The 25,301-nt window shown below is 41.7% G+C and overlaps 1 protein-coding gene across 1 annotated transcript; it reads left to right on the forward strand.

Annotated features, from left to right (window-relative positions):
- The first annotated feature begins 2,507 nt into the window (after window positions 1-2,507).
- Window positions 2,508-8,363, forward strand: NKX6-1 (NK6 homeobox 1). The gene is made up of 3 exons (XM_030564109.1): window positions 2,508-3,072; window positions 4,585-4,757; window positions 7,687-8,363. Exons 1-3 carry the CDS (start codon window positions 2,508-2,510, stop codon window positions 7,936-7,938), a joined length of 990 nt encoding a protein of 329 aa, XP_030419969.1. The 3' UTR covers window positions 7,939-8,363.
- Window positions 8,364-25,301: the final 16,938 nt, after the last annotated feature.

Consider the following 25,301-nt stretch of genomic DNA (forward strand, 5'->3'; position numbering starts at 1 on the left):
CTAATTAGATATGTACTTTGTTTGTTTTCACGATGATTTGCTTTGTATCGATTTAACGATTTTTCGGCAGACCCTAAGAACGGCTGCCTGAAATAACAAAACGTTGGTGTGCATTCGATAATTGTTAAACTAAAATAATAAAATAATTATTATAATGCATATTTAGACTCAACAGAAAGCAGCCACAGGTAAGAGAAACCTTGCTGAAAAAGGGACAAGATCATCGCCAACAACACATCGCACTTATCCACTCGTTCATTTATGCCCCCCCTTCCCCCAGCTTGGCTCAGATAAAAAAAGTTTGTGTTGTGTATATTGCATTGTTGGTGCTTTTTTATGAATCTGACTCTTGTGTTATCCTGCTTACCGAAGTATAAACAAATAATCAGAAAAGAAAGTATAAGCAACGGGATCCTGAAGAGAAGCCAAACTTCTGTCTCACATACACACAGGCTGAGTTCCTATCCCGCTAACACGGGATAAACACATCCATGATGGTTATTATGGTCCCTCTCCTTAAACAAGAGAGGGTGAAAATGCAAGAGGGAACGAAAGGGTGTCACTGAATGAAAGCGATTGAATGAGGATTGAGGGGGGTGACTCTGGCTTTGCACACAGTTCATTCAGAGGAGGCTTCAGGCATCTATAGGTTTGTTTAACAAGCAACAAATTAATTTGCACGATTCTGGGGGACCCCATATGGCACTTAATTAATCCTTTCAGAAGGATCTTATACCCTGTGATGTGCCTGCTGCTGCTTGCCATTGGGTCTGTTTTACTTAGTCACCAGACAGTCTGTCAAAGAAAGAAAGAAAGAAAGAAAGAAAGAAAGAAAGAAAGAAAGAGGAATATTCAAAATGAAATGACTGCTGGTGGTTTTCCCCCCTTTTCTTTTATCTTCCCTTAGCCCCCTATTTGTTAAGCACAAATTAACTCCTTTCGTTTTGTTTGCCAGCTCCTTTAGCCCACGCAGCAAAGTCAGGCTCCCATCACACTCATCATGCTGGGGGTGATGGGAGCCTGACTTTGCTGCGTGGGCTAAAGGAGCTGGCAAACAAAACGAAAGGAGTTAATTTGTGCTTAACATCAAGCAGCTTTTTCTGCCAACCCCCTCCCCATACCCTATAACCGCTGGGGCCGCGGTCAATATGCAGATGAGCAGGCTCGGCCGGCCCTCTCCGCTCCAGCCCATCAGTCAGTCAGGCGGGGGTTTGGGTTCGGAGCTGGTTCTTCGGGCATCACAATGGGCCGGGTCCTATAGGAGGTGTCAGTCTCGGCCCCTCCTCTGATTGCTGCTGCTGACTGACGCCTCTCCAAGTTCCTGGCTTGCCCCTTAGCTAAAGGAGGCAGAGAGTGATGAAAATGTTTTATTACCTTTGAGAGCTTCATCTGAACTGTCAGAGCCAGCCACAGAGAGGCGGGAGGGGGGAAGAGAGAGAGAGAGACTTTAGCTGGGAGGGGAGGAGGACACCAAAATAACCAAGCCCCAGGAGTCCCAGGGGGGAAATGAGAGGAAGGTGAGAAGGAAATAAAGGAAGATCCAGCCGCAAAAGCAAACCAGACACAGTCACAGAAGTAATGCTCGGGACAGAGAAGAGAGAAGCAGCAGCAGCAAACCCAGAGCCAGACTCTCCTTGAAGCCCCCAGACTTGTGTTTCACAACCAGATATTAGGGACCACCGGAGGGAGGAGAGAGAAGCAATGGTAAATCATTGATGTCTCGGGAGAAAGGAGAGGATCTCTCCTGCATGCAGCATCCAGATCAGGGATCGGAGTAGAGGAGCAGAAGACCGCTTCGGACTTGATGTTTTATTCTGAGCACTGCACAATCCTCCGGACACCAGCGTGAACGGAGAGGACAGGGGGCTGCTGAGGAGGCTCCAGAGAACTGACCGCTCTCCATTAAACAAACAGGCATCGAGTGGGGGATCTGTGGCTTGGTTTCATTCTCTACCAGCTGGGGCTTGGTGGTGTTTTTTTTTTAAGTATTTTGTGGGGCTGGGAGGACTCTGTTTCCCCTCCCTCCCGTGTGTGTGGGCGGCTGAGACAAGACTTTGGGGCTGACAGAGACTGTGAAACCCCCTCTGCACCGCGGGCGAATATTTCTTTGGAGAGAGAGACACACACAGCAACTTGGAAGAGTTTCTGCTGCTGCTTCTTTGCGGTCCTCGCCTTCGCATTTACAGACCCCCCCCGCCCGCCCTCGCTATCCTATTGCCCCTTCTCTGCCTTCTGCGGCTCCCCCTTCCCTCTGCACCCCCACCGGGTCCTTCCTCCTCGGCGCCCCCGAGCAGGGCACCTGCCCTCTCCTTGTGAGCTCCTGCACCCTCTGCCGGGACATCCTCCCAGTCCCCCTGCACCCTCCGAGCAGGACAAGCCCCTGGCTTAGCCGCCAGCCCCCTTCTCCCCTGGCACTCCCCAGCCGGACCCTGCCCTCCGCGCCCCCTTCCCGGACTCCCCGCGCAGCCCCCGCGGGCGCCCCACTGCCCTCCCCCGGCGGCGCGGCGATGCTGGCGGTGGGGCAGATGGACGGCAGCCCCCGGCAGAGCGCCTTCCTGCTCGGCAGCCCGCCCCTGGCTGCCCTGCACAGCATGGCCGAGATGAAGACCCCGCTGTACCCGGCGTACCCGCTGCCCGCCGGGCCGGCCTCCTCCTCCTCCTCCGCCTCGTCCTCCGCCTCCCCCTCCCCGCCGCTGGGCTCCCCCAACCCGGCCGGCCTCAAGCCGCCAGCCCTGGCCAGCCCCCCGCAGCAGCTCTCGGCCGCCACCCCGCACGGCATCAACGACATCCTGAGCCGGCCCTCCATGCCCCTGGCCGGGGCCGCCCTGGCCTCCTCGTCGCCCTCCGGCTCCTCCTCGTCCCCCGCCGGCCTCCTGGCCGGCCTGCCCCGCTTCAGCAGCCTCAGCCCCCCGCCACCGCCCCCCGGGCTCTACTTCAGCCCCAGCGCCGCCGCCGTGGCCGTGGGCCGCTACCCCAAGCCCCTGGCCGAGCTGCCCGGCAGGACCCCGATCTTCTGGCCGGGAGTGATGCAGAGCCCCCCCTGGAGAGACGCGCGGCTCGCTTGCACCCCCCGTGAGTACCGCCGCCCCGGCTGTGGCGGGAGGGGGTGGGCGGCTTTCCTAGCTTGGGCAATTGCCCACACTTGTTCGGGTGGCATCTCCCCCCCCAATCCTGCCCTGGGGCAGCTCCGGCACTGGCTAGGGTCACCCTCCTCCCCCTATTTCTTCCCTCCTTCTCAGTGGTGTTGCTCAGACTTTGGTTGAAATGCACCCGACCCGGCCACGGGCCGCTGTGCGGCAGGGCGCTGGTTCGCCGGAGAGACAGCTAACTTACTGAACTCTTGCCGTACTTCAGTGCTGTGCATCCGCTCCCACCCCCCGCCCCATCTCACTTTTATTTGGGGAGTGAGAGAAGGGGAAATGCTGCCCCCAGTGATTTTGTGTAGGAAGTAGTATGATCGGTGGTGAATTGATTACAAGCGGTTTGGTTTTACTCACCCACACCGTCCTGTTCGCTGCATTTTGGTTCAGTGCTTGGTACAGGAGCACGGTGCTGCTTTCGCTGCCTTTGCTTTTTCTCCTGCTCATGCTTCATCTCTCGCTTTCTCCTTCATGCTGTCTGAATGCCCTCTGGCGTATACCCGTTAGCATTCACTCCCATCTCTAACTGCAGGCGCCTTCTGCAGAAATTTAGAAGGGTTGGTTAGGAGACGTGTCCGTTTGTTAGGGCAAAGAAAAGCTGTAGTGTCCCAGATTTCTCGGGGAGAAAAGTTTTAAGGGCCAAATCCTTCTTCCCCCGCTCTTTCAGAAAGAGGCTTTTATAAACTCGGGACGTTTAAGCCTCATCTTTTTTCTCTCTCGTTATTTTGAGGCTGCTATTCTTCCAAGTTCCTGTAACGGCTTTCTAATTACTGATGACTTTTGTAATACTGAGCACAGTGATGTTCCAAGCTTAGATTTGCTGCTCCCAGACACTTGAAAGGGTTGGCTTTCCTAAAACCGTTTGGATCATTGTGCATACTAGAACCCTTCCAATAACAAACAGTTACTGTCTGAACACCTGAAAGCACATGTTAAATGATGAAAATATATTACATGCATTATTTGACTTGTTGGCAATTCAGAACTCACAGCTGTGTGTGTGTCTATGAAAGCATTTAAAATGTCAAGCTATTGCTTACAAATAATGGGAAGTTTTTACAAAAACAGTTTTGTCATTTTATTGTTCCTAAAAGGACTTTTATGTTGAAATGTCTCTGATTCAACTACTCCTCCCCCTCCCCCTCCCCTTTTTTGAGTTTGGTTCATACACAAACTTTCCCCAAGAAGAACCCTTTATAGTAACCTACTTAACTGTTACCGTTTTTGTGGGAGAGTAATTTTTGCCTGCTCAAAATTTAGATTCTCAAAATAAAGGGGCGTTAGGAAAAGATATGCATCGCTTTGAACCTGGCAACATTTTAATAGTGAATTTGTTCCTCCGTGTATAGAAAAAAACCCTTTCCCTTGACAGAAAATTTCATAGCTAAGCACTTTTCCAAATAAATAGATTAACATATCTGTCTATGCATTCATTCTTTTCCAGATCAAGGTTCAATTTTGCTGGACAAAGACGGAAAGAGAAAACATACAAGACCCACTTTTTCTGGCCAGCAGATTTTCGCCCTGGAAAAGACTTTTGAGCAGACCAAATATTTAGCAGGACCAGAGAGAGCCAGGCTAGCCTATTCACTGGGGATGACAGAGAGTCAAGTCAAGGTGAGATGATCATGTCAAACGTTAGATAAGAGACTCAAGCCCACACATTGCTGAGACTGGGCGGAGTGTGAAAAATACATATACAAAGGAGCCCTGATATACGATATTGATGAACAAAAGGAATCAGGCGCATGCCTTTGAAATCAGGTTAATCTTAAATGGATACGTATGCTCTGCACATACACCATTACTACCAGAACAAAGCCATTGCAAAATATTACTGCTAGCTAAATCCTTTGCATAGATGGCTCCTTTTACTATATTTAAAAAGGCACTTAGGTTGGCAATAATTTGCAGTTAATAATTAATGGTGTTATTTATGAGAATATGGTATAATTTTTAAAATCGTAATTTATTTTAAAATAATGTATTTATAATTTATAATTTATAATTTATTTTAAAATAATAATTAGGAATGCTTATAAAATGACCCCAAATATTATGTTTACTGTGCCATAAATTTGGGAGAGGTAAGGAGTAACATTGTTGAATATTTAACTACAAACAAGTGTAATTTGTGTTAAAAGGCTAATACTTGGACAATACATTTTCTGACCCCGTAGCCATGCAATGTTTGGTCATTAGATGTTGACATGATTACGACAAATAGTTAAAATGTGATATCCTTCTCCTGGCTAAGGGCAAAACACAGATTTGCGTGTGTTTGGGTTCATGGTTCAAACTTTAGAGGTTTTGTCTTGAATGGGAAAGGAATTGAGCTAACAAGCATAAAGTGGATCGGATCGTTCAACATTCCCTCCCCGAATCTGTTTATTTTAGTTAAACACTGAAATATTTCACAGAGGTACTGTTTTGAGAAGTTAAAAAGTAAATGCAGGGTACAGTGTGTTTCTTGTTCAGGAAATTGTATTTAAAGATAAATTCTCTGTGCAGCTTTTTAACAAATTTAACAGTTTCTGTGTTAAGGGGCCTCTTTATGGATTCTCATTTTTCCAGAGTTATCTGGAGACCCTCATTTGTCACTGTAAATATGTCTAAATGGCTGTGAATAAATTGTTACAGCCTGTACAATGAAAATAACACCCCCTCTCTTACTCTGCCCTTTCTAAGATAAAATATGTAACAGAAGAGGGGACGTTAGATAGCTATTCAATGTAAAATGTTTATTGTCACATATGAGCGGGATTAAAGTATTGTGTAGTCAGTGAGTGTACTAGACGTAGTTAGATCTGTTTTCTTTCAAACGAATGCTTTCATTCCATGCATAGGAATCCTTCTGCGACACTGACATTATATTTTGAATAATAGGATTCGTGACTTGGAATTTAGAGAGGAAAAAATCCAAACAACTTGTAAATTGTTCCTTTCTTTTACAACATATTTTTTAATCTATTTTTTAATTTATTGTATAAATGTAATTTCATCTTTAAAAGCCATAGCAATAAAAAATTGCATTTTAAACCTGATGATTCAGCACAGAGTAAGTTTCTGTGACCAGTTAGCCTTATCTCTATTTGACTATTTGGATTTAGAACATTAGAAACACCTGCTTTTCACTTGAATTACAGTTAAGACTACAGACGCATGTGTTTCCATGGGAGATGGTGTCCCATCAAGTTTCATACATGTTAGTTGAGTTTTTATTAAACAAACTGAACAGGCAAAAACACTAGGGGAAAGAGGAGGAAAAGAATAAATGTAGATCTTAACAGAAAATTAAGAGGAGTTAAATTATTTCTTCCCTCCATTAGTATGCAGAGGTTTGTTTAAAAGTCTCCAAGGCTCGCTTTGAAACTCCCCTTAAAATAAAATAAAATAAAATAAAAAGCAAGTGAACTAAAAACGCACAAAATGCTCCTTCATCAGAAGAAAAAGCGCGTACCCTGAAAAATTCTTTAACTACCAATAATAACTACCAATAATAACTCTGCAGTAGCAAAAGCAAGAATACTGTGGTGATAACAACAATACAGTAATAATTATAATAACAGAACGATAACAATGATAATAACCTCAATATGAATACTAAGCATTCCGTGGTAGCAATAATAATAAATATGATATGCATACTTGTAACTTAATATTAATAATTATAGATATGGTATGAATATTAATTAATCTGTAGTAACAGTAATAATAAAAGTATAGCACAAATATCAAATATGTTAATAGTAGTAATAGCTGTACGGTGATAATTGTAATAATTTTAGGTTAATAACTATTATATGAATACTTAAGTGTCTGTAGTAATAAAATAATTATTTATGAATAACATGGTATAATAACAAAAATGATTATATAGCATAGTAGTAACTATCATATCAGGGATACTAATAACAGGGTGGCAATATGAATAGTACTAACTATCGTGTGGATATTAATCCCTCTATAGTAGCAATAACTTCATATTATTGATAATTAATATACCACAATAGCAGTAATTATATAGTATGTTTGATGATAATTCTATTATAATAATTATGGAATGAATATAAATAATTATATTAGTAATAATACATATGGGATGAACACTAATAGAAATAAGAAAACAATACGATGTAATGACTGTTAATACCTCTGCTGTGGTAATTGGCTATGGTACAAATACTAATCACTGTCGCTAGTGGTGATCAGCATGGTATGAATAGGAATAAATGGATGGTAGGACTAGTCACCACAACTCTGTGCTGGGGAGACTGGTACCTCCGTGAGGGTAATTGCTGTGCTAGGGATGCTAATCATTTTGTGGTGGCAGAAATAACCAGAACTCTGGTAGGAATCCTGCGGGCTGTCTGGTGCTACCAGCAGCTCCTGGGTGGTGCTAAGGTTCCCGGTGACGCTGAGGGTCACGAGCAGAGTATAGATGTGGTTGCTGGCATTGATCTGGCCCGGGTCTTTAATATCTCTCTCGCTCTCTCTTTCTCTCTCTCTGTTCGCTGGTGCTGGGCCCCTGCTCCGGCGGCCGCAGGTTTGGTTCCAGAACCGGCGCACCAAGTGGCGGAAGAAGCATGCGGCGGAGATGGCCACGGCTAAGAAGAAGCAGGACTCGGAGACCGAGCGGCTGAAGGGGGCCTCGGAGAACGAGGAGGAGGACGATGACTACAACAAGCCTCTGGACCCCAACTCCGACGACGAGAAGATCACCCAGCTGCTGAAGAAACACAAGTCGAGCAGCAGCAGCTTGCTCCTGCACACGTCTGAGAACGAGAGCTCCTCTTAAAGGGGGTTCCAGAGGAGGGGGCCGGGGCCCAGGCGGACTCGGAGGACACTTGCTATTTTCTGAGATGTTGTACATATCTATTTTTCTAGACTTTATCACCTGAAGGAGAGGAGGAAGAGGCAGAAAAAAACGGCGAGTAAACAAACATCCAAACCAGCGCTTCCCTGCTCCTTTCGCCTGGCCCTTGGCCGCTGGTGCTGGCGCGGTTATTGTAGGGTCGCAGGGGGGGCTGTCTTCTTTTGCAGACTTCAGAGCAGCTGAGGGGGGAAGGAGGGACCTACTTCCACCCACACAGCTCCTGCTGGGCGGACTAAAGCAACCTGTTGAAGGCTCTTTGTAAATAAATCGTGAGTCACACTGACTATAGAAGTTACTTTACTGTGAATATTTAAAATGTAAAATACTTTTTTTTTTAATAGAAAGGTTTGGGTTGGGTCCTACCCACCACCACCTCCATCCCCTTGTCTGGCTTTTTTAAGATCTGTTCTTTTGAATAATGAATTGTGGACTATAAACGCTGGGATTTGTTTGTGGTCTCTTCCCACACTTTAGCTGCTTATTCTGAACTTTCTTCTGCAGACCATGATTCCCTCCTAATTTGAACGGAGGCCCTCCATTAAGGGCCTCTATTAAGAGATTTGAAACAAACAGTCCACTGATGTTTTGCCAAGTATGAGGAAGACTTTGCTGGACACTCTTTCCCATTCTGAAATTGCACCCGCCCTTAATGCTATTTATTAGTATTTTTAAAAATACTTTTTTGGGCGACGGGGGTGGGAAATTTAAATAGTTTTCTTTAATTTAGCCCATTTCCAATAAAATGCGTGTTAAAAGTAGCTGGTGGGAATTGTTACAACCACTTTCAGTCGAAAATATAAAAAATCATTTAGATGCTGTCATTGAATTTAAAGTGTGTTTTCCTTTGTATTATAAAGAATACTATAGAATGTAAATTGTTTTCTTTTTAAAGCTAATAATGATTATATATTAGCATCTTAACATTTATTAATTAATTTATATTAAAATAATTCGGTTTGTAAAGAGAAAAGCCCTTTGCAAGACCAGATAAATGTAATGCACTTTCTGTTAAAAAAAGATAAATCAATTAAAAACAATTTAAAAACGTTTGTTGCCTCGACTAAAGGGTACAGATAATCTGATCTCATCAGATATTAAATAATAAAACTGACGGTACAAAAAAGATAATTTGGGTTCTTTTGTTCATTTTCAGGAGCATTTTAAAAAAAAACAATGTAAACTGTCACTTGCTCCGGAAGGTTCAAGAGTAATACAAATACAATAATCGATCGTTTATTTGGAAAATATAAAGCTGCTTTTCCTGATGTTTTTGTGTTTTTTCGTGAGAGCTCTTTTCCTTTTGTAGAGCCTCTCTGGAGAATTCAGGAAGTCATAATTTCCATATATATCCGAGACAGGTTAATCTCAGGCCAATATAGGGTGTATTAACTTTTTAAGCAGCAAGCAACACAAGCCATTATCAGGGATGACATGTTAACATCATTATGGGAGAGATGCTATTTTCCGGGAAGAAAGCTATTAATAAGAATCTAGCTAGGGGGCTAAAGTAAATAATTAGATCCAATAGACAACTGTTTTAAATCGAAACGCATTGTTTAGCTATGATCATTTCCATATCAAGACAGTGGATAACTATTGTTATTTCTTTTGTGACTGAATTTAAGCAAACATAAAGGCTGAGAGTTGAGCAAAGGAATCAGTTATTCTGCAATTTAGAAAAATATCAGTACTGTGTTAGTTTATATGAGGTATTTGATTATTAAACAAAAGCAAGGAAACGCTTTCCTGAAGCAACATCTTAACTTAAACTATAGAGGGCCAGACGCGGTACATTGAGTAGGCGTTTTATCTGAGTAAGGCGTTTAGAATCGGGTCCAGACGAATTCATGTACCAGTATGTTTATACAAATATAAATGATAAGGTGCGTTTATTTCTCTCAATATTTCCCCAGCACAGCTTTTGCCAGGTACCAAGGTATAGCATTTAAATTCCAGTCTGCTCTTCCAAAAGGAGACTGTGGAGCATATGGTTTCAGAATATTTCAAAATTGCTGCTTCACTATCCGCAGCATAAACCTGCCATTCTCTTCGGATTTTCACTTCTTCCTAAAACCTTTATAACATATACAAAACCTGACTCGGAGACCCTGAGCTCTTTCCAGGGCATCAAGTTAAAACGCTTCCAGTTTCGCAGTTATTCTTAAACCAAGGTGATTTAAAAACAACCAACCAACCCATTCACCGTTGTCAAGGTATCTATCACTTTTTACAGTTGTAAATATGACTCTCCCTCAGCACTGAGGCAAGCCCCTTGCTCAGCGGCACCCCACCACCAAGCCAACAGATCTGGAAGAGAAAAAATGTGTGACTATTTCAAAACTCGCACTGCCTTTTTAACATCCCTACACAAATGCCTTAAATTATGTTCATTTTACTCAGTCAATAAAGCAACTTCTTTCTCGGATAACTGCTTCTGACCAGGATAACCCTAGACTAGGATTCATTTGATTTTAGTTTGTAAACATGCGATTATATTTTCCAAGGCGATTCTGTTTTCCCTCAAAAGCTAGAGCAGTTTTAATTTTATATGCCCTGAGCAAAAAATCTGAATCAGACAAAAACACTCCTTTTGTATATCTGGTGATACCGCACTTTGTCTGTCACTGAGCAATGGTTTGTATACAGTGGGCCATGTTGTACTGGTTTCTTTTTTTTCCAGTTGACTGCAGCGCTGACTTTGGCTTTCCAGTTAATTTACTTCTACACAGAGACCCAGCTGGCCATCAGTTGCAGTTGGCACTATAAAACTAGAATTATAGGGAAAAAAGCCCAACTCTGATCGCTTGGTTAGTTTGGTTTTGTCTAGGGTATTTGAGAAAAGAATAGTTTATTCATATGATCTCACTTTTTTCTTTGTGGTTAAGGCTTTGAAAACAAAACGGAGCTTAGAGCAGGATGCAAAGCATCCTTCACATCGAGTATAGGTAGGACTTTTATGAAGAAAGCTAATAAATAATGTCACGATCATTGTTACAAATATCCTAGCTAACAAGTAGGGATAAATGTCAGTGGTTTTTATAAGGTTTAAAGTTCACCTGCTGAAATTTTAAAATCTGCGATCGGCACTGAATAGATCTCAGTAAAACAGAACATAGATGCTTGCTTTGCCATACAGAAGACAGCAATCGAACAACCAAGTAAGCATGTTGTTTAATTAAATAAGCTAGAATGTGCTTAAACCAAACACCTACACGACGTGCCAGTGTGTCTATTCACTGTCCACCAGTGGGGCAAATCCTGCTGGTTCGACTCACGGGAATAGTCTCATTTTAAGCAGAGTTTAATTTAAGCTAATTTAAAGCCGGTAACATTTGAGGTTTAAGGAAAGTTCCTCTAGAGATTGACAGAGGTCACGATGCTCCTGTTTAGATATACCCTCCCCCACCCATGGTATCTTGAAGCACCAAACATTGAGAGCAGATGAATATGTCGGTTGCCATTTGTTTCCCCACTCTACGCACTTTCCTTGCCCTTTTAGCTGTGTGTGGCTATCTATGGCTATCTGTGTATTGCATTACAATCAGCCCGAGCAACACTTAAATAAATAATTAAATGACGTATGTTAATATGGCCGTCTCGCACGGTGCTCCTGACAAGTAGCGTTGCGTAATTGTGTCTAACTGTTCATCCGAAATCCTATGTAGATGAGTACATCAAAACAGTATCAATTTAGGAGAGATCAGCATCTTCCCGTCCATCGCGTTTGTCATCATCACAAACACTAAAGGAGTGAAATTCCACTTGGGAACTCTAGCACTCGGCAGTTTAAAGAGACAGTAACTCTTTTGTTAATCATTGACAATAGCGCTGTATAATAATAACCGAGATAAGTAGCAGATTTCATCTATACTCCCTATTTCAGGCTAATCTCAACAGTTTTGTCTACAGACAACTTTTTTTTAACGCCACCTTTGATGTAAACCCAGCTCCTCTATCTTGTGTGTTTTTTTGACTGAGGAAAATAGAGTCTGTTATATCAGTATTTACCCTGCCTTATTCTTTGACATTTGTATCCTCCTGGGAGCAGACGGGTAAGATACTGGAGATAAACTTCTCACTTTTAACATGAGGATTTTGATGAGCTCCATCATGCTTTTTAACAAGACCATTATACAAATCAGCTAGAGAAGTCGCAACGGAAACCCCATGCCTTAATTTCCAATTAATCTTTGAGTTACAAGAAATCAGTATTATTTGATTAAACGATCATAGGCCACCGATAATATTCTGAGCTGAACAAAAAAATCCCTTTCTTTTACATACAATACTCAGTCTTATGCAGAAGACACAGGTGTTGCATCGTATATACTGGGTAGCTGTCTGCTCTCAGGCCCCTCACTGATGATAGCAAGGCAAACTGCAGGAAAAACTGTTCATTAGTGTTAAAATCCTAAAATGGGTTTGTAATTTGGCCACCTTTCTCAGTAATGTGAAAGATACCCCGGAATCTAAGAACTGGAAAACGCAAATATTATTTATACAACATCCATAGCTATCTGCAACAATGGAGATTATTTCAGAAAAAGATTAGAGAGTCGATTAGAAAAAGTAGTTGCGTAAAGTCTTTATTTTACTCTTTGGTCATAAAATATTTGTCAGCATAGAACAAATCTATAGCACGCATCTGTATAAATGATATAAGAATGTCTCTGTTCCTATAGCTGTAAAATTATCTATATAGAGATGCATAGATAAAGTTATGAATTAGAATAACATAGATATTCCATGTAAGGGCCCAATCCTGCATTCTTGTTTCAGGCAAAGCTCACACTGAAGTCAATGGAACGTCTGCCTGAGTACATGCAAATCAGGGCTCATAATTCAAACTGAGGGCCAAACTCTGCTCGCTTGCCTGGGTTTCACGGATTTCACCGGGGGGCTGGAGTGAACAGACGACGTATCGAGTTTTGACCCTGTCTGCTCCATTTTACGTTAGGTGTGAAACCAGCTTCCTCTTCCTGGGTAAGTTTTCAGTGGCAAACACAAGCATCCCCTTCTTGGCATGTTGTTTGTCAACCACAAACGTGTTATGATTGAAAGTGACAGCTAAGATCAAGAATCCCAGTGATCTAGTGACTAAAACAGTGCTTTCCCCACTTAGGGAATTTAGCGCCCTGTTCTTGTAGGGGCTTGGACATAGCTGACCCATCTCATCCACGCAAAGACGCTGCGTGGTAAAGCGGTTTCCCCGGGAGCGGCCTCTTTGCTTTGATCTCTCTCAGTAAACTACTCTGTGAGCTGTGTCAGGCTGGACAGATGCTCCCCATTTTCGTGACCGTGCTGCCCTGGGACTCAGCCCAGTGCGAGGCAGTTGCCGCCAGTGGAGACATACATATTTATATAGAGCTAACGCGTCAAGAGGGAGGTTAGGGGAAAGAAATGAAAACGGAAAAGCAGAGGCTGAAACACATTCAGCTCTCAGGAATTATTTGGTTATTAACTTCATCATAGCACCCATGTAATAATGAGGACAAATTCTAGTTCAACTCGAGTCAGTGGCATCTATGGACGCAGGAGGTAGCTCTCAATGTTCAGGAGCCATCACAACTACTACACTGATTCGCACTCCAAGGGGAGTGGTGTGGTCCCACTCAATACACGAGATTTCCCATCTTCAGACCAACCAGTCAAGCGGCACCAGAATTTGCCCCGGGAATGGCAGATCTCTGGACATTAGCTGGCCAGAGTGAGAAGGGCAATGGACAGGGGCGCGTTGTATCTGGTCCTCCAACCTCTGTTCTGCCATGTCACTTTCCCCCTTTCCTCTGCATTGTTGGCCAGATCAGGTCGGTCTAGCTCGGTGATTGATTGGCGTTGTGGGTGGGCAAGATTACTGTACATAGAAATGGACTTGTGTCTTTTCCCTTTGAGCAGACTTAGTGAGGGAAAGACGTTTTGCCCCCATGCTAAATTATGGGATGGGATGGATGCCTTCGCTGCCAGAGTCACCTTCTGTGTGATGGGTGGCAGGGGATACTTATATTGACCTGACATTTTCAGGACCTGGTGTACACACAAAATGGTTTAGATTAGGAATTTGATTTCCACGGTTCATATGGTAGGAGACCTTGACAGCCCAGGATGGGGAAAATGTAGCCCTGGGTTCCCTAAAACATAGGCACAGAGCAGGGTTGAAGGATTTACATTTGGGGTGAAGTAAAACTTTACAGTCAAGTACAACAGACTAGGGGTTTCCTCCTGATAGGCCCATGGGCAGGGTCTTGGTTGGGTAAATAAAGTCTAGGGAATCTTAGCTCATGGTTTTTCATGGCATAAGGAGGTACAAGAGACCACTGATCTCAAAGGAGCTGTGGGATCACTGGAGACCAAGGGGTAGAATCTGATACCCTTACTCAACTTGAATAGCACTTTACTCCAGGAGTATCTCATTGATTTCTATGGGCTTACACCTGGAGTATTGTTACTCATCCTGGGTAATGGGTTATTGGAATCTGTCCCTAAATTTGGGCGAGGTAACTGATCAGGTCATACTCTGTTGAAGTTAATAAAATAACAGCTACTTGATTAAAGTGAAGGTGACACGAATCCCAATCTTTATCTAATAAATGTCCGGGTGGCACTGTGGGATGCGATAAAAGCCAGGCTCTGAAGTGTCCCTAGTCTCTATTTGCCAGAAGGGATAGATCACTTGATGATTACCTGTTCTGTTAATTCCTTCTGGGGCACCTGGCACTGGCCACTGTCTGAAGACAGGACACTGGGCTAGATGGACCATTGGTCTGACCCAATATGGCCGTTCTTATGTTTTGGAGGATGAAACTATGGCTTAAGGAAAAAAGAGGTGGTTCATTTTCTTATACTCTAAATCGAGCAAACAGAGAAAAATCTGTCAGTGCCTCCCCGATTTGCAAAATAATGGTGCGAGTTTGGTGGATTAAGACCCAAATAGCACTTTATAGTTATTTTACATCCTTCATATTATATATCCTGTGCTAGATTCTATGTTATACTGTCCAACAGGTCATTTTGAATTAAGCAGCCATGAGAATATGTACTGATTACTGGAGTAAGCGCTATAAGAATGCTTTCTTCTTGACAGTTCATCCTGTCATCCAAAGAAACTCTACTCCTGACCTGCACAGTGCCAATTTCACATTATTGCCAATGGGGATGTACAGCCTGCTGAGAGCCTGGAGAGATAGGTTGTCTTTTCATAGTAAAAATAGTGGCGCAATTCAAACGCCATGTGGTGCGCTGTGAAAGAAAAGTTACTATAGGATTTGGGAAATGCAAGGTTTACTGGAATACCCTGCTCGGTCACAAGAGTTGCTCTTTGCACAGATTCATAGTGGAACAGATCATAGAGTTTCTAGGAAACAAGGAATGGCTATCCCAAAAATATCAACTTGTGTCCAAAACCAGAAACGCTATGATCTGCTGCAACGTGTGGCTATTCAAAGAGCAACAACTTCAACTTACCCTGGCTTCCTCTGAGTAGCGGGGACATGTGCTTTCTCTTGTTTTCCTCACCGGGAGATGATGGGGCTACCAGCAGAGGATGCTGTTTGTTATTGACGTGGGAGCGCCTGTAGGAAGAACAGCGGCCCGTAAATCAAGACAGCTGGGTATCGATTTGGAGCAAAGGCCCGGGTTGCTTAGCTCCTTCAGGAGCATGTTCATTATATGCTAATTGAGGTCAGCGGGCACAAGGGTCCTCATGGTTCGCTGTTGCTGCTCTGATCAGCAAACTCCTTCTGTGTCCTGACAGAGCCGAGGAGGAGAAATTAACATAAAGTGACAAAGTCATAAGGATCGGGGTACCTGACGTCTCTGCTATGGGACAGCTTCCCGAGGATGGGTTTTCTGTGGGGAAATATGGCGGCAGCACCTAAACCTCGCAGCCCTAATCGATTCCTAGGTGCAGTGGAGAATAAAAGCACCAAATCCAGGAACTGCCAAATAACAGTCCCTCGGACTAAACTGTTGTGCGTGCCATTTTTGGGAATGAAACAAAGGGTGTGAATAGCAATGACAGGCCAGTTACTGATCCCACTTACTTAACTGGGAGTGGGCATATTACAATTCCAAAGTAATTCTGGATGTACAACCTCTGCTAATGATGGGATAAAAAGCCCCATTACTTGATTTGCGTCTCATTTTTGCCCTGTAGTCTAGTAGATTGACCCCCTCTGTATGCGTAAGAGAATTCAGTAAGAGCTAAACAGTAAATGCACACAATGCATTCACATAATGTGCGATCCTGCTTCCATTGAAGCCAATTTTTTTTCCAGTTGAGTTAGCAGGAGCAGGCCCATGGAAAACAAGTGAAAAGAAGCAACCAACCAACCAACCAACCAAAAAGATATAAACAAAGTTCTCTATCCCTAGCTATATAATTCCGTGTTTTGTAAGAGAAAAATATAAAATAGCTCTCCGCGAAACTTTAATGGCCGCGGTTTTCTCTGGGTGGCCCAGAAGGCAAAGTATACATATTTCTTCAGCCATAAAACAGTCCATTTCAAATATAATCTTCAATTCCTATTCGTAGTAATGCACATCATTCCAGCACGCGCCCAGCTTTTAATTATAAGTATAATGCAATACATAAGAATGTATCGAAAAACCTTAGAACTGGGTAAATTTAGAGGGATTTCCTTGACTCCCCCCCCCAACTCGAATTTCATCCGGGGGGGTCTTTTTTGGAAAAATTCGAGAAAAATGAAGCATTCACATTTTAAAAAATAGTTGTGTCGTTTCTTGGATTAAATGCACAAACAGAAATGAGTAATGAGTCCTTCCACTTAACAATGCAGGCTTTCCATTCCTAATACTCAGCAAGTCCATTCAAAAAAGAAAAAAAGGGAGGTATGTTAAATTTTTGGTCTTCGGATATGCTTGTCTATTCCAAGGATGTATTTTTGAAGGGCAGAGGCCACATATATATTGCTCCTAACTTTTACAACTCAACGTCCTCTTACTTTTAACAATCTGCAAGAACAGTTCAAGGATAGCTTTTTTCACTCCTCCCCAACTGGGAAGATAATTGTGCCTCATCAAAGATATGAGCCAATTAATAGTGGCTCAATTTCCTCTCTCAACTAGCTAGCTGCCAAGACCCGTTAGCTGATTCCAACAGGCTGCCTGACACTGAAAGCATTTCCTCCCTGACAAAAAATGGGAGAGATGACCAGCCACTCCATTATTATTACATTGAGTCCTGCTGTAGCCACTCTAGATGGAAGGAGTGGAGGCTGGAGCGATGTGTAACAGAGTCATATTACCCTCTTAACAAAGGCTACCCCCCCTCCACTTTCCTACCTCCTGCACTGAGGTCAATATGATCCGCCACTTGTGATTTTAACAGCCTCAACTTTCAATTTCTTTTTTAATACTCTCTATAATACCGCCTTACGTCAACAGCAGGCTCCAGCATCTCCCACACTGAATTTACTTTCATTCTCAAACTCCGGTATGTTGAACCTGGTAACCTGTCAGCCTATCCTGACATGCAGCACTGCAATACTATCTAGTATACTATCTCACCTTGAGCAACCGGGAAAACTATCTCTGGGAATCCCCGCCCCCGTCGGGGGTGCGAGAGGGTGGATAGGGAATGTTTACATTAGAAATCCAGGAGAGAAAGCGAACAGATGTCAAAAAATAAAGCGATTGCTCTTCAGATCGGATCGCCTGTGGCTTTGCTGGAAATAATAAATAATTCTCACTTTAATTAAATCCTTATTGGGTCCCTTTCTGGGTAGATAAGGTGAAGCTGTCACACATTGGAAGGCTGTCTATAAAATCCAAGCTCTGCACTCTGTACGCAGCCAGCCCTGTAAATAATGTTGACACCAATGTGAATAACGTTTTTATGCCATGCCTGTGTTGTTCTCTATTAGCCTCCAAATTGCACAATTGCGTGGGCACACTCCCCAAGATGACTGCTCATTTTGAAAGGAGGGCTGCTGCATAATAAATAGTTTTATGGGCAAATCCTAGAAAGAGACGTTTTATAAATGAACAAAATATTATTCCGAAGATGGGGTTTTATTGACTGAGTGCCTTACTCGGACACAGACACCCAGGGAATTACAAGGGACGGCATAACTCCAGTTAGTGAGGATTGGGCACAGTATTTCCTCTGGGCAGATGCATTTACAATAGAGAAGAATTGACTCAATATGGGACTCGAATCTGCATTCTTTTCGAGCCCCAAGTTCGCCATGATTCCAAGGAATGCAGGAGCGGAGCCTTTTCACAGAAAATCCACGATTTTAGACACGATCCCTTTGACACACAAATTGTGGGGATGCACCCCTGTTCCCAGCGCCTACCTGTGAGGTCCAGAATGGTTGATTTCAAACGGAAGGGGCAGAACATGCATGGAAAGCATAGGTGCTAGAACTAGCGGTGAGGGGGGTGCTTCTGCACCCCCTGACTTGAAGTGGTTTCCACCCTATACAGAGATTACAGTTTGGTTCAAAGGCTCTCATTACCCCCACTATACAAATTATTCCAGCACTCCTGATGGCAAAGGTTGGTTTCTTACATCCAGGAGGCTGGACAAGGGAATGTGAAATTAGAGATAGCCTCCACAATCGGCTTTTCTTTTTTTCTTTTGCTGGAAAGCCATTTTAAGTGAATAATGTAAAGGTAAACCTGCTTGCCTTGAGGCAAAGGGTACAGGACAAGCTTCAAAGCACTAGCAATGCTAGTCCAAGCCAAGAAGTAATTCAAATCTTACTTTCCCTAAAACCGAAGAAATATAGATTGAGCCAAATCCCGGTCTCAAATACAACACACCATTTGAGTTCAGTGTTGGGCCCTTTGACATTAGTATGCTTGGGCTGGATTCGACCTATATTTTTCCTCTACTGTGGGAGCCCTTTCACGTCTACAATAAATGGAATACAAAACACGCAGGCCCCTCGACAGAATTTTTAACATTAATATGGTTGATAGAACTTTTTAGTTCGGTTAGATTTTGTTCAATAAATTTTCTTAATATATGTGATATGTAAAAATGAAAGGTGAATCTAGACGACCAACATTTTCCCTATTCTTGCTGTATCAAAATAGCCTCCCAGGAGCGATATACGAAACTACTTACTCCGTAACTCCTCCACCGGAAATTACAAGCATTTTTAAATATACTCCTGCTGAAACATGAAATAAACAGTCTGGACAATCATGGAACCTGACCTAATAACATAGTGAAATATTCCATTCAGATGAAATTGATGGCAGAGTTACATTTACAGCTGCAGCTCAGCACAATATCAAAATTATTCAATAAACATTGCAACAATGAATTAGCCATATATCTCTTTTAAACTGCATGTCTTGGTATTATCTCAAAGTCTTAAATCAGAGCATTCATAATCCCAAGGACAAGGCCTTCACATTCATTTATCATAATTGCAACTCTCCCAAATAACCTTTAGCATATATAATATATAAAGTTAATGCATATGTAAAGAGTGCTGATATTCAAAGACATGACTAGATTGACAACTAAAGTAGGACAGATCTGACTATTTCAGTGAGTGCTGACCTCATTCGCCCTTTCCTTATACGTGTTTGCCTTTTATGAACTACTGAAATCCCATTATCATTTATCACTTTTCTATGATATTAATTTGTAACTCTTACATATTAAGCACACTCCACATTCGTGGCAGGGCTCCCATGTTTGCGAGGGTGATGTCATTTCATTAAAGGCGTTCGTTATACCCCCTGACAGTCATCTGGTTGCTCGATTTTTAATAACCATATCGTGTCAAAAGTTGCCCAGTGCCCCAGAGAAAACGGAGTTTAAAATGCGTATTTAGAGCTTTTAGTCATACGCCCTGCCCTCCCATTTTCCATATTTAGGCCAACGGAGAAAAGAAATCCAGATGCAGAATATTCCAGTGTTAATAGCTAGGGTTGTTTAAAACAAATTAAAAAGTAAGATTAACTGTTCTATTCTAATTTCAGTTCAGCATCTACCTCCTGTACAGATAGGTATTTTCCAGATACATGTTTCTGGTAACATTTACCAGCTGTCTTGAACATCAGTTACAAATCTCTGCGAGGGATACAAACATCTGTTCAGTAGCAGTCTGAGTGGATGTGCTGTTGGTACAGAGCTACTGGGAACCAGAACAATCATAGCCCAAGCGTCAAGGGAGAGGTTCCTCAGTCAATCAAATATTATTTATGAGAAAAAGGTTATTTATATCAGAACGATATAGTGAGGCATCATGAAAATGTAAACTTTGATTCACACCCTTCTTTACTTTATCTCTTGCCCACTAACCAAGGGAAGAAACAAAATTACATAGAGGCTAACTTACAGTGAGACGGGTGTATGGCACTTTTTAAAATAAAAAATAAAATAATAATAATAAAACAAAAAAAGCAGCAAAGAAAATTCTGCATCCATCACAACGATACACACACAAAATCAGCCATGGCATGTTACAATTTCTGGACCAGATCCTGCAGTCATTAGGCAAAATTCCCACTGCCTCCAGTGTGAGATTAGCCTGAGTAAAGAGCATTTGCGCATTGCTATATAGTGCAAGTGACGAGGAAAATACACTGCAAAATGTTCCTTGAAATCGTGTCTTGTATTGCTACTTTGCTAATCGTTATTCTCGAGAGTTTATCTAACCAAGGAGAATAGTTCGGGTGTGCTGAGTTGAATAACAATTTAGAACAAATTTGTTAATGTATTTAAAACAAAACAATTTTATGGTTAAGTTTGAATGTTCTGCAGTGAAAGAGAAAGATTTTGTATTCACTTGCCTCATATACTGAGCAGAGTATTTATAAGGAAGACAAAGCTGCACAAGGGTTTTTCAATCAATGGTTGGCACTTGAAATAGCTATGATCTGAACATATGCACTACTTGGGTTATTTATTCATAGCTGAAACATTCTCTCTATTTATCTAGAGTTTATACAAGTCTCTATATACATTAGTAGCTATACAGTATTTCCCTTTGTATATATGTGGTATACATATTCATGTATAAGAAGTGTGTGCACATATAAGACGTGTTTCAGAGTAGTAGCCGTGTTAGTCTGTATCCGCAAAAAGAACAGGAGTACTTGTGGCACCTTAGAGACGAACAAATTTATTAATCTCTAAGGTGCCACAAGTACTCCTGTTCTTTTTGCATATAAGACGTGTGTGTCCTTGCGCGCTGACGCACACACACCAATTATATTTATTTTTTCTCTATTCTACCCATAGTTACTGTTCTCAATAATTAATAAAATGCAGTTTGCGACTGACGTATAGGGGCATAGCCATCCCCATAAATGTCATGAGATAAGTTAAAAAAAAAAAAAAGGACCCCAGAGACTGTAAAAAGATCTCTATCATCACACTACATTGCTCACAGATTTTGCACGGACTGTACTAAAATAACCTGTTAACACACACCGTAGTGCATCCCTATAATAACCTCCTCAATCATTTATTAAAAGTTGTGTCAAGCAAGCCAATATAATTCATCTTTATGCAAATACATCAATGTCAAGCCATTAGTGTATTGCTCAGGTTTTTATTAAAGTGCATTCTTTTTAATTCAGCTCAGTAAAATAGGAGCCCTATTGCTCAAGAATTATAGCAACTATTAGAGTAACATATGGGCAACATGCACTCAGAAAATAAAAATCAACAGATAAAGTGGCAGGGTCACAACAGGGAGCAAACACTTAACAAAATGGCAGTGGGGTAATAGATTTTCTTTCAGTGCCTTTGGAGATTGGGTGTCAGAGGAATCAAAGCTGTATTATAGGCAAAATACCTGCATTGCTTAAATACCAAACTGTACCAGATCCTGCCATCGAATTTTTCAGTGGGACCTTCCCTTCTGATTCCGCCATATGTCTCTGGAATGGTGTGAAAGGCGTTCCCCAGAACTCAGACACATATTACTATTGAATCGATTAGCGTATCATGAGGAACCATGGATATAATCGGCTGGTTTTCGCCAGTGCCATTAGGGCGTTTCATTGTCCACGATAATTATTTCAGCATTCATAAGGAGTGGACGTTACATTTTTAGTAAAAACAGCTTTAAAAGAAACGTCAATTTCAGCTCGTATTGATTGTGGGAGGAAATCCAAATCCACTTGCTATGAGAACAATGGAATCAATCAATCTATCTATCCTCTGTATACTGAATGCAATTAACACCACCAAAGAACCTAAACAAACGTTATCCGATTTCAGACCCACAGCCCTTCCGGGAAAGTCCTAACGTGAGTTAAAAATGAGGCACGTGGATAGAAAATAATAAATAAACTAAGGAATGCGGCAGCTTTTGTGTTTATTTCAGGGTCACAAACACCAGGAAGAAGGCTAGCTGTTTCTGTGTTGTTTTACTGACGGTCTCCTCTAACTTCCCAAAGCAAACCTGTTATTTCACGCGGCGGGCGAATTGTTTCATTCACACAAACCTCTCCAGTTTATATACTTGGGAAGAGAGAGAGATCGTGCGTGTTAGTACGGGCGTAAAACCCGAATATCTGTCTCATTGGATTGCACAGGGAGGGAGGTCACTGTGGAGATTTGTGGCTTTACAAGAAAGGCACAGATGCAAAACCCAAAGGGTACAAAGAATCTCCCAGGGAACTTCATAACAACTTACTATATCTTTTCCGAATTTATCCCTCCCCTGATTCTGATATGCTGTTCTTCCCTCTCGGTCCCCCCTCGCCAAGAATGACAAGAAAAGATTTCTCTATAACCCTCTCCCATCACCCAATCCTGAATATCCCACATTGTCAGGTCAGCACCGTCAAATCTGGTTTTTTATTTTATTTGCCAGATCAGCAATCAATTTTCCAAGGGTAATAAACAAGAAACCAATACACACACACAAACCAGAGAACAATCTCCTAGATTTAATGAGAGAGTTGCCCACATTCTCATCACCCCAGCATGGTAATTGAGCAGATCTATTAACTTGTTACACTAGATTTGTTTAAAGAGACTATTACACAGTCATTTAATCAATTTGTTACACTGGAGGTCCTGACTTATGAGACACTTGCCGTATGATTCCTTAATGACTGAATTAATTTGTTTTAATAAAACCAACATTGTGTACAAGCACATTTCAAGAAATGTAATTTTGGAGACAGAACAGTCCAATGCTTTATCTGATTAGGTCTTTTCTATGGTTTATCAAAGTCTGGAGTTGCCGTCATAAGCTGCATGTATGGGGTATTTTTCTTTTTTATAGCGTCATTAATTTAATATGGATCATTAGTTCTTTATACACATGCATGTTCTGACAAATGTACCCAATGAATAATGCACCTAATGTGCTTGGGCTCAAATGCATCACATCATAAACAGAAACTGCTGCAAAATAAATAATAGTAAATAATAACAACAATTAATATCATAACCATCCTGTTCTTTCACACTTGAGTGCTCTAAAGACTTGTTTTACAGATAAGGACCCAGAGCACCTCAGATTACAGCATCATAACAAACTGGGGTCTAACTATGTAGAGAACACAAAGAGATTTATGGTGAATTAAGGTTATCCTGAGAGCAGATGTAGGACAAGAAAATTGGTTTTGCTCATGATGGAAACTGACGTGTGTAGAATAAATGTAAATAAACAAGAGGGTCCCCAAGAAAAGAGACTTGATGGTATCGATTATGTAAAAGAATTGCTACATTACAAATGTTAATGTACTATGTTAATGTACTACAAATAGCTGGCGTTTATGGTCTGACTGTGCAGAGAAAAGAAAAGATCAGAGGTATAGATTTGAAAAAAGAGATCTGGAACTAGGGGGCAGAGGGGAGGGAAGCCATCAAAACAGACAGAATGAAATTTTCAGTCTATAAGTAATAACTGATATAAATGATCTCAGAATGAAGCTAATGTAGATAATTATGTAAACATTTTAGCTAAGATAAGGAGGAAGCTAGAGTGATGGCCTGAGATGATTATTGTAGGCATAAGTGGACCTGCCTAATGTGGGCAAGTACACACAGGCCAAATATTGACTGAATAGCTTAACAATTATTACAGAGGAGAGGAATAATATGGATATGTTTCCAATAAGCAGATGTTTTGGGCAAGAGACTGTTTCCACTGCAAGTCAATGACAAAACTCCCAATGACTCCAGTAGAAGCAGGATATGTAAGCATGAGACTACAGTTTGTCAAATAAGAACTCTTACAAATACATATAAACAGCATATGGGGATTTTTTTTTGTGAGCTCATTTCATTGGTGTGTGTGTATTTTTTTAAATGACGTGGGTATGTAGTTCATGGATGGAATTTTTAGATGGAGGACTAGATCTTGTGGCTCTAACCTGAGTAACACTGCTGGATTCAGGGATAGGTTGCTGTTTAAGCATCTTCATAAGATTACTACACAAAGCACCACTGAATGAAACATCTTTCAGCTTACATGCACACAAGCACATCTTGCACCATTGAAGTCAATGAGAGTTTTGCCATTGGCTTCAATGGAAGCAAGATTAAATCCTCCAAAATTTGATAAACTGGTTTGAGCAACTTGGCATGTTTTGCAAAGCACTGTTCCATTTTGAATGGAAAATGACAGAATTCATAGTCATGGTACTGTTTCTTTGGGTGTAAGATGAGCATGCTCTTTACTTGCAAATTACTGGGCCAGATTCTGTTACTGTTAAACATACTATGCTTGATTGTGATCCTGCTAAAACTGATATTAACCAAAAGTAACTCAAGAGGTGCAATGAAGTTATTGTGTTACAAAATCAGTGTATGTGAACTCAGGATTAGGCCCACTGTGTAGCACCTTACTCAAATACACAAGCAAGGTACTACTCAGTACAAGGGTAACAGAATCTGGCCCAAAGGCTAATATATATTTAAAGTGCTATTATATATAAAATAACACTTTACAAATATTTCTTTTTTGAGATATACATCCTTGTATGCAGGTCTATGCTGTGTATAACAATTTCAAACTTCACTAATCCTGTAACTTAACCATTTACATCCAAAACTAGGTGTATGTTTGGGCCTGATGCAGCAAAGTCTCTGACATATAATTCCCATAGAAGGCAATGGGAGTTCTGCATATGGGAGGACTTGCAGGATGCTGTCCAATGGGACTGCTCACCTGAGTAATGTAAAGGAGGATTTAGCCCTTAGCTGCTCTACATTTATTAGCAGGCTACTCTCATAAGTAATTAAAACAAACTACATTTGTTCAAATCTTGAATAAAATACATACATGGAGCCATGTCCACACTGGCACTCTCCCTTTTGCACCTGCCAGTGGAGC

Source organism: Gopherus evgoodei, chromosome 5 (assembly GCF_007399415.2).
Source record: "Gopherus evgoodei ecotype Sinaloan lineage chromosome 5, rGopEvg1_v1.p, whole genome shotgun sequence".
Lineage (NCBI taxonomy): Eukaryota > Metazoa > Chordata > Testudines > Testudinidae > Gopherus > Gopherus evgoodei.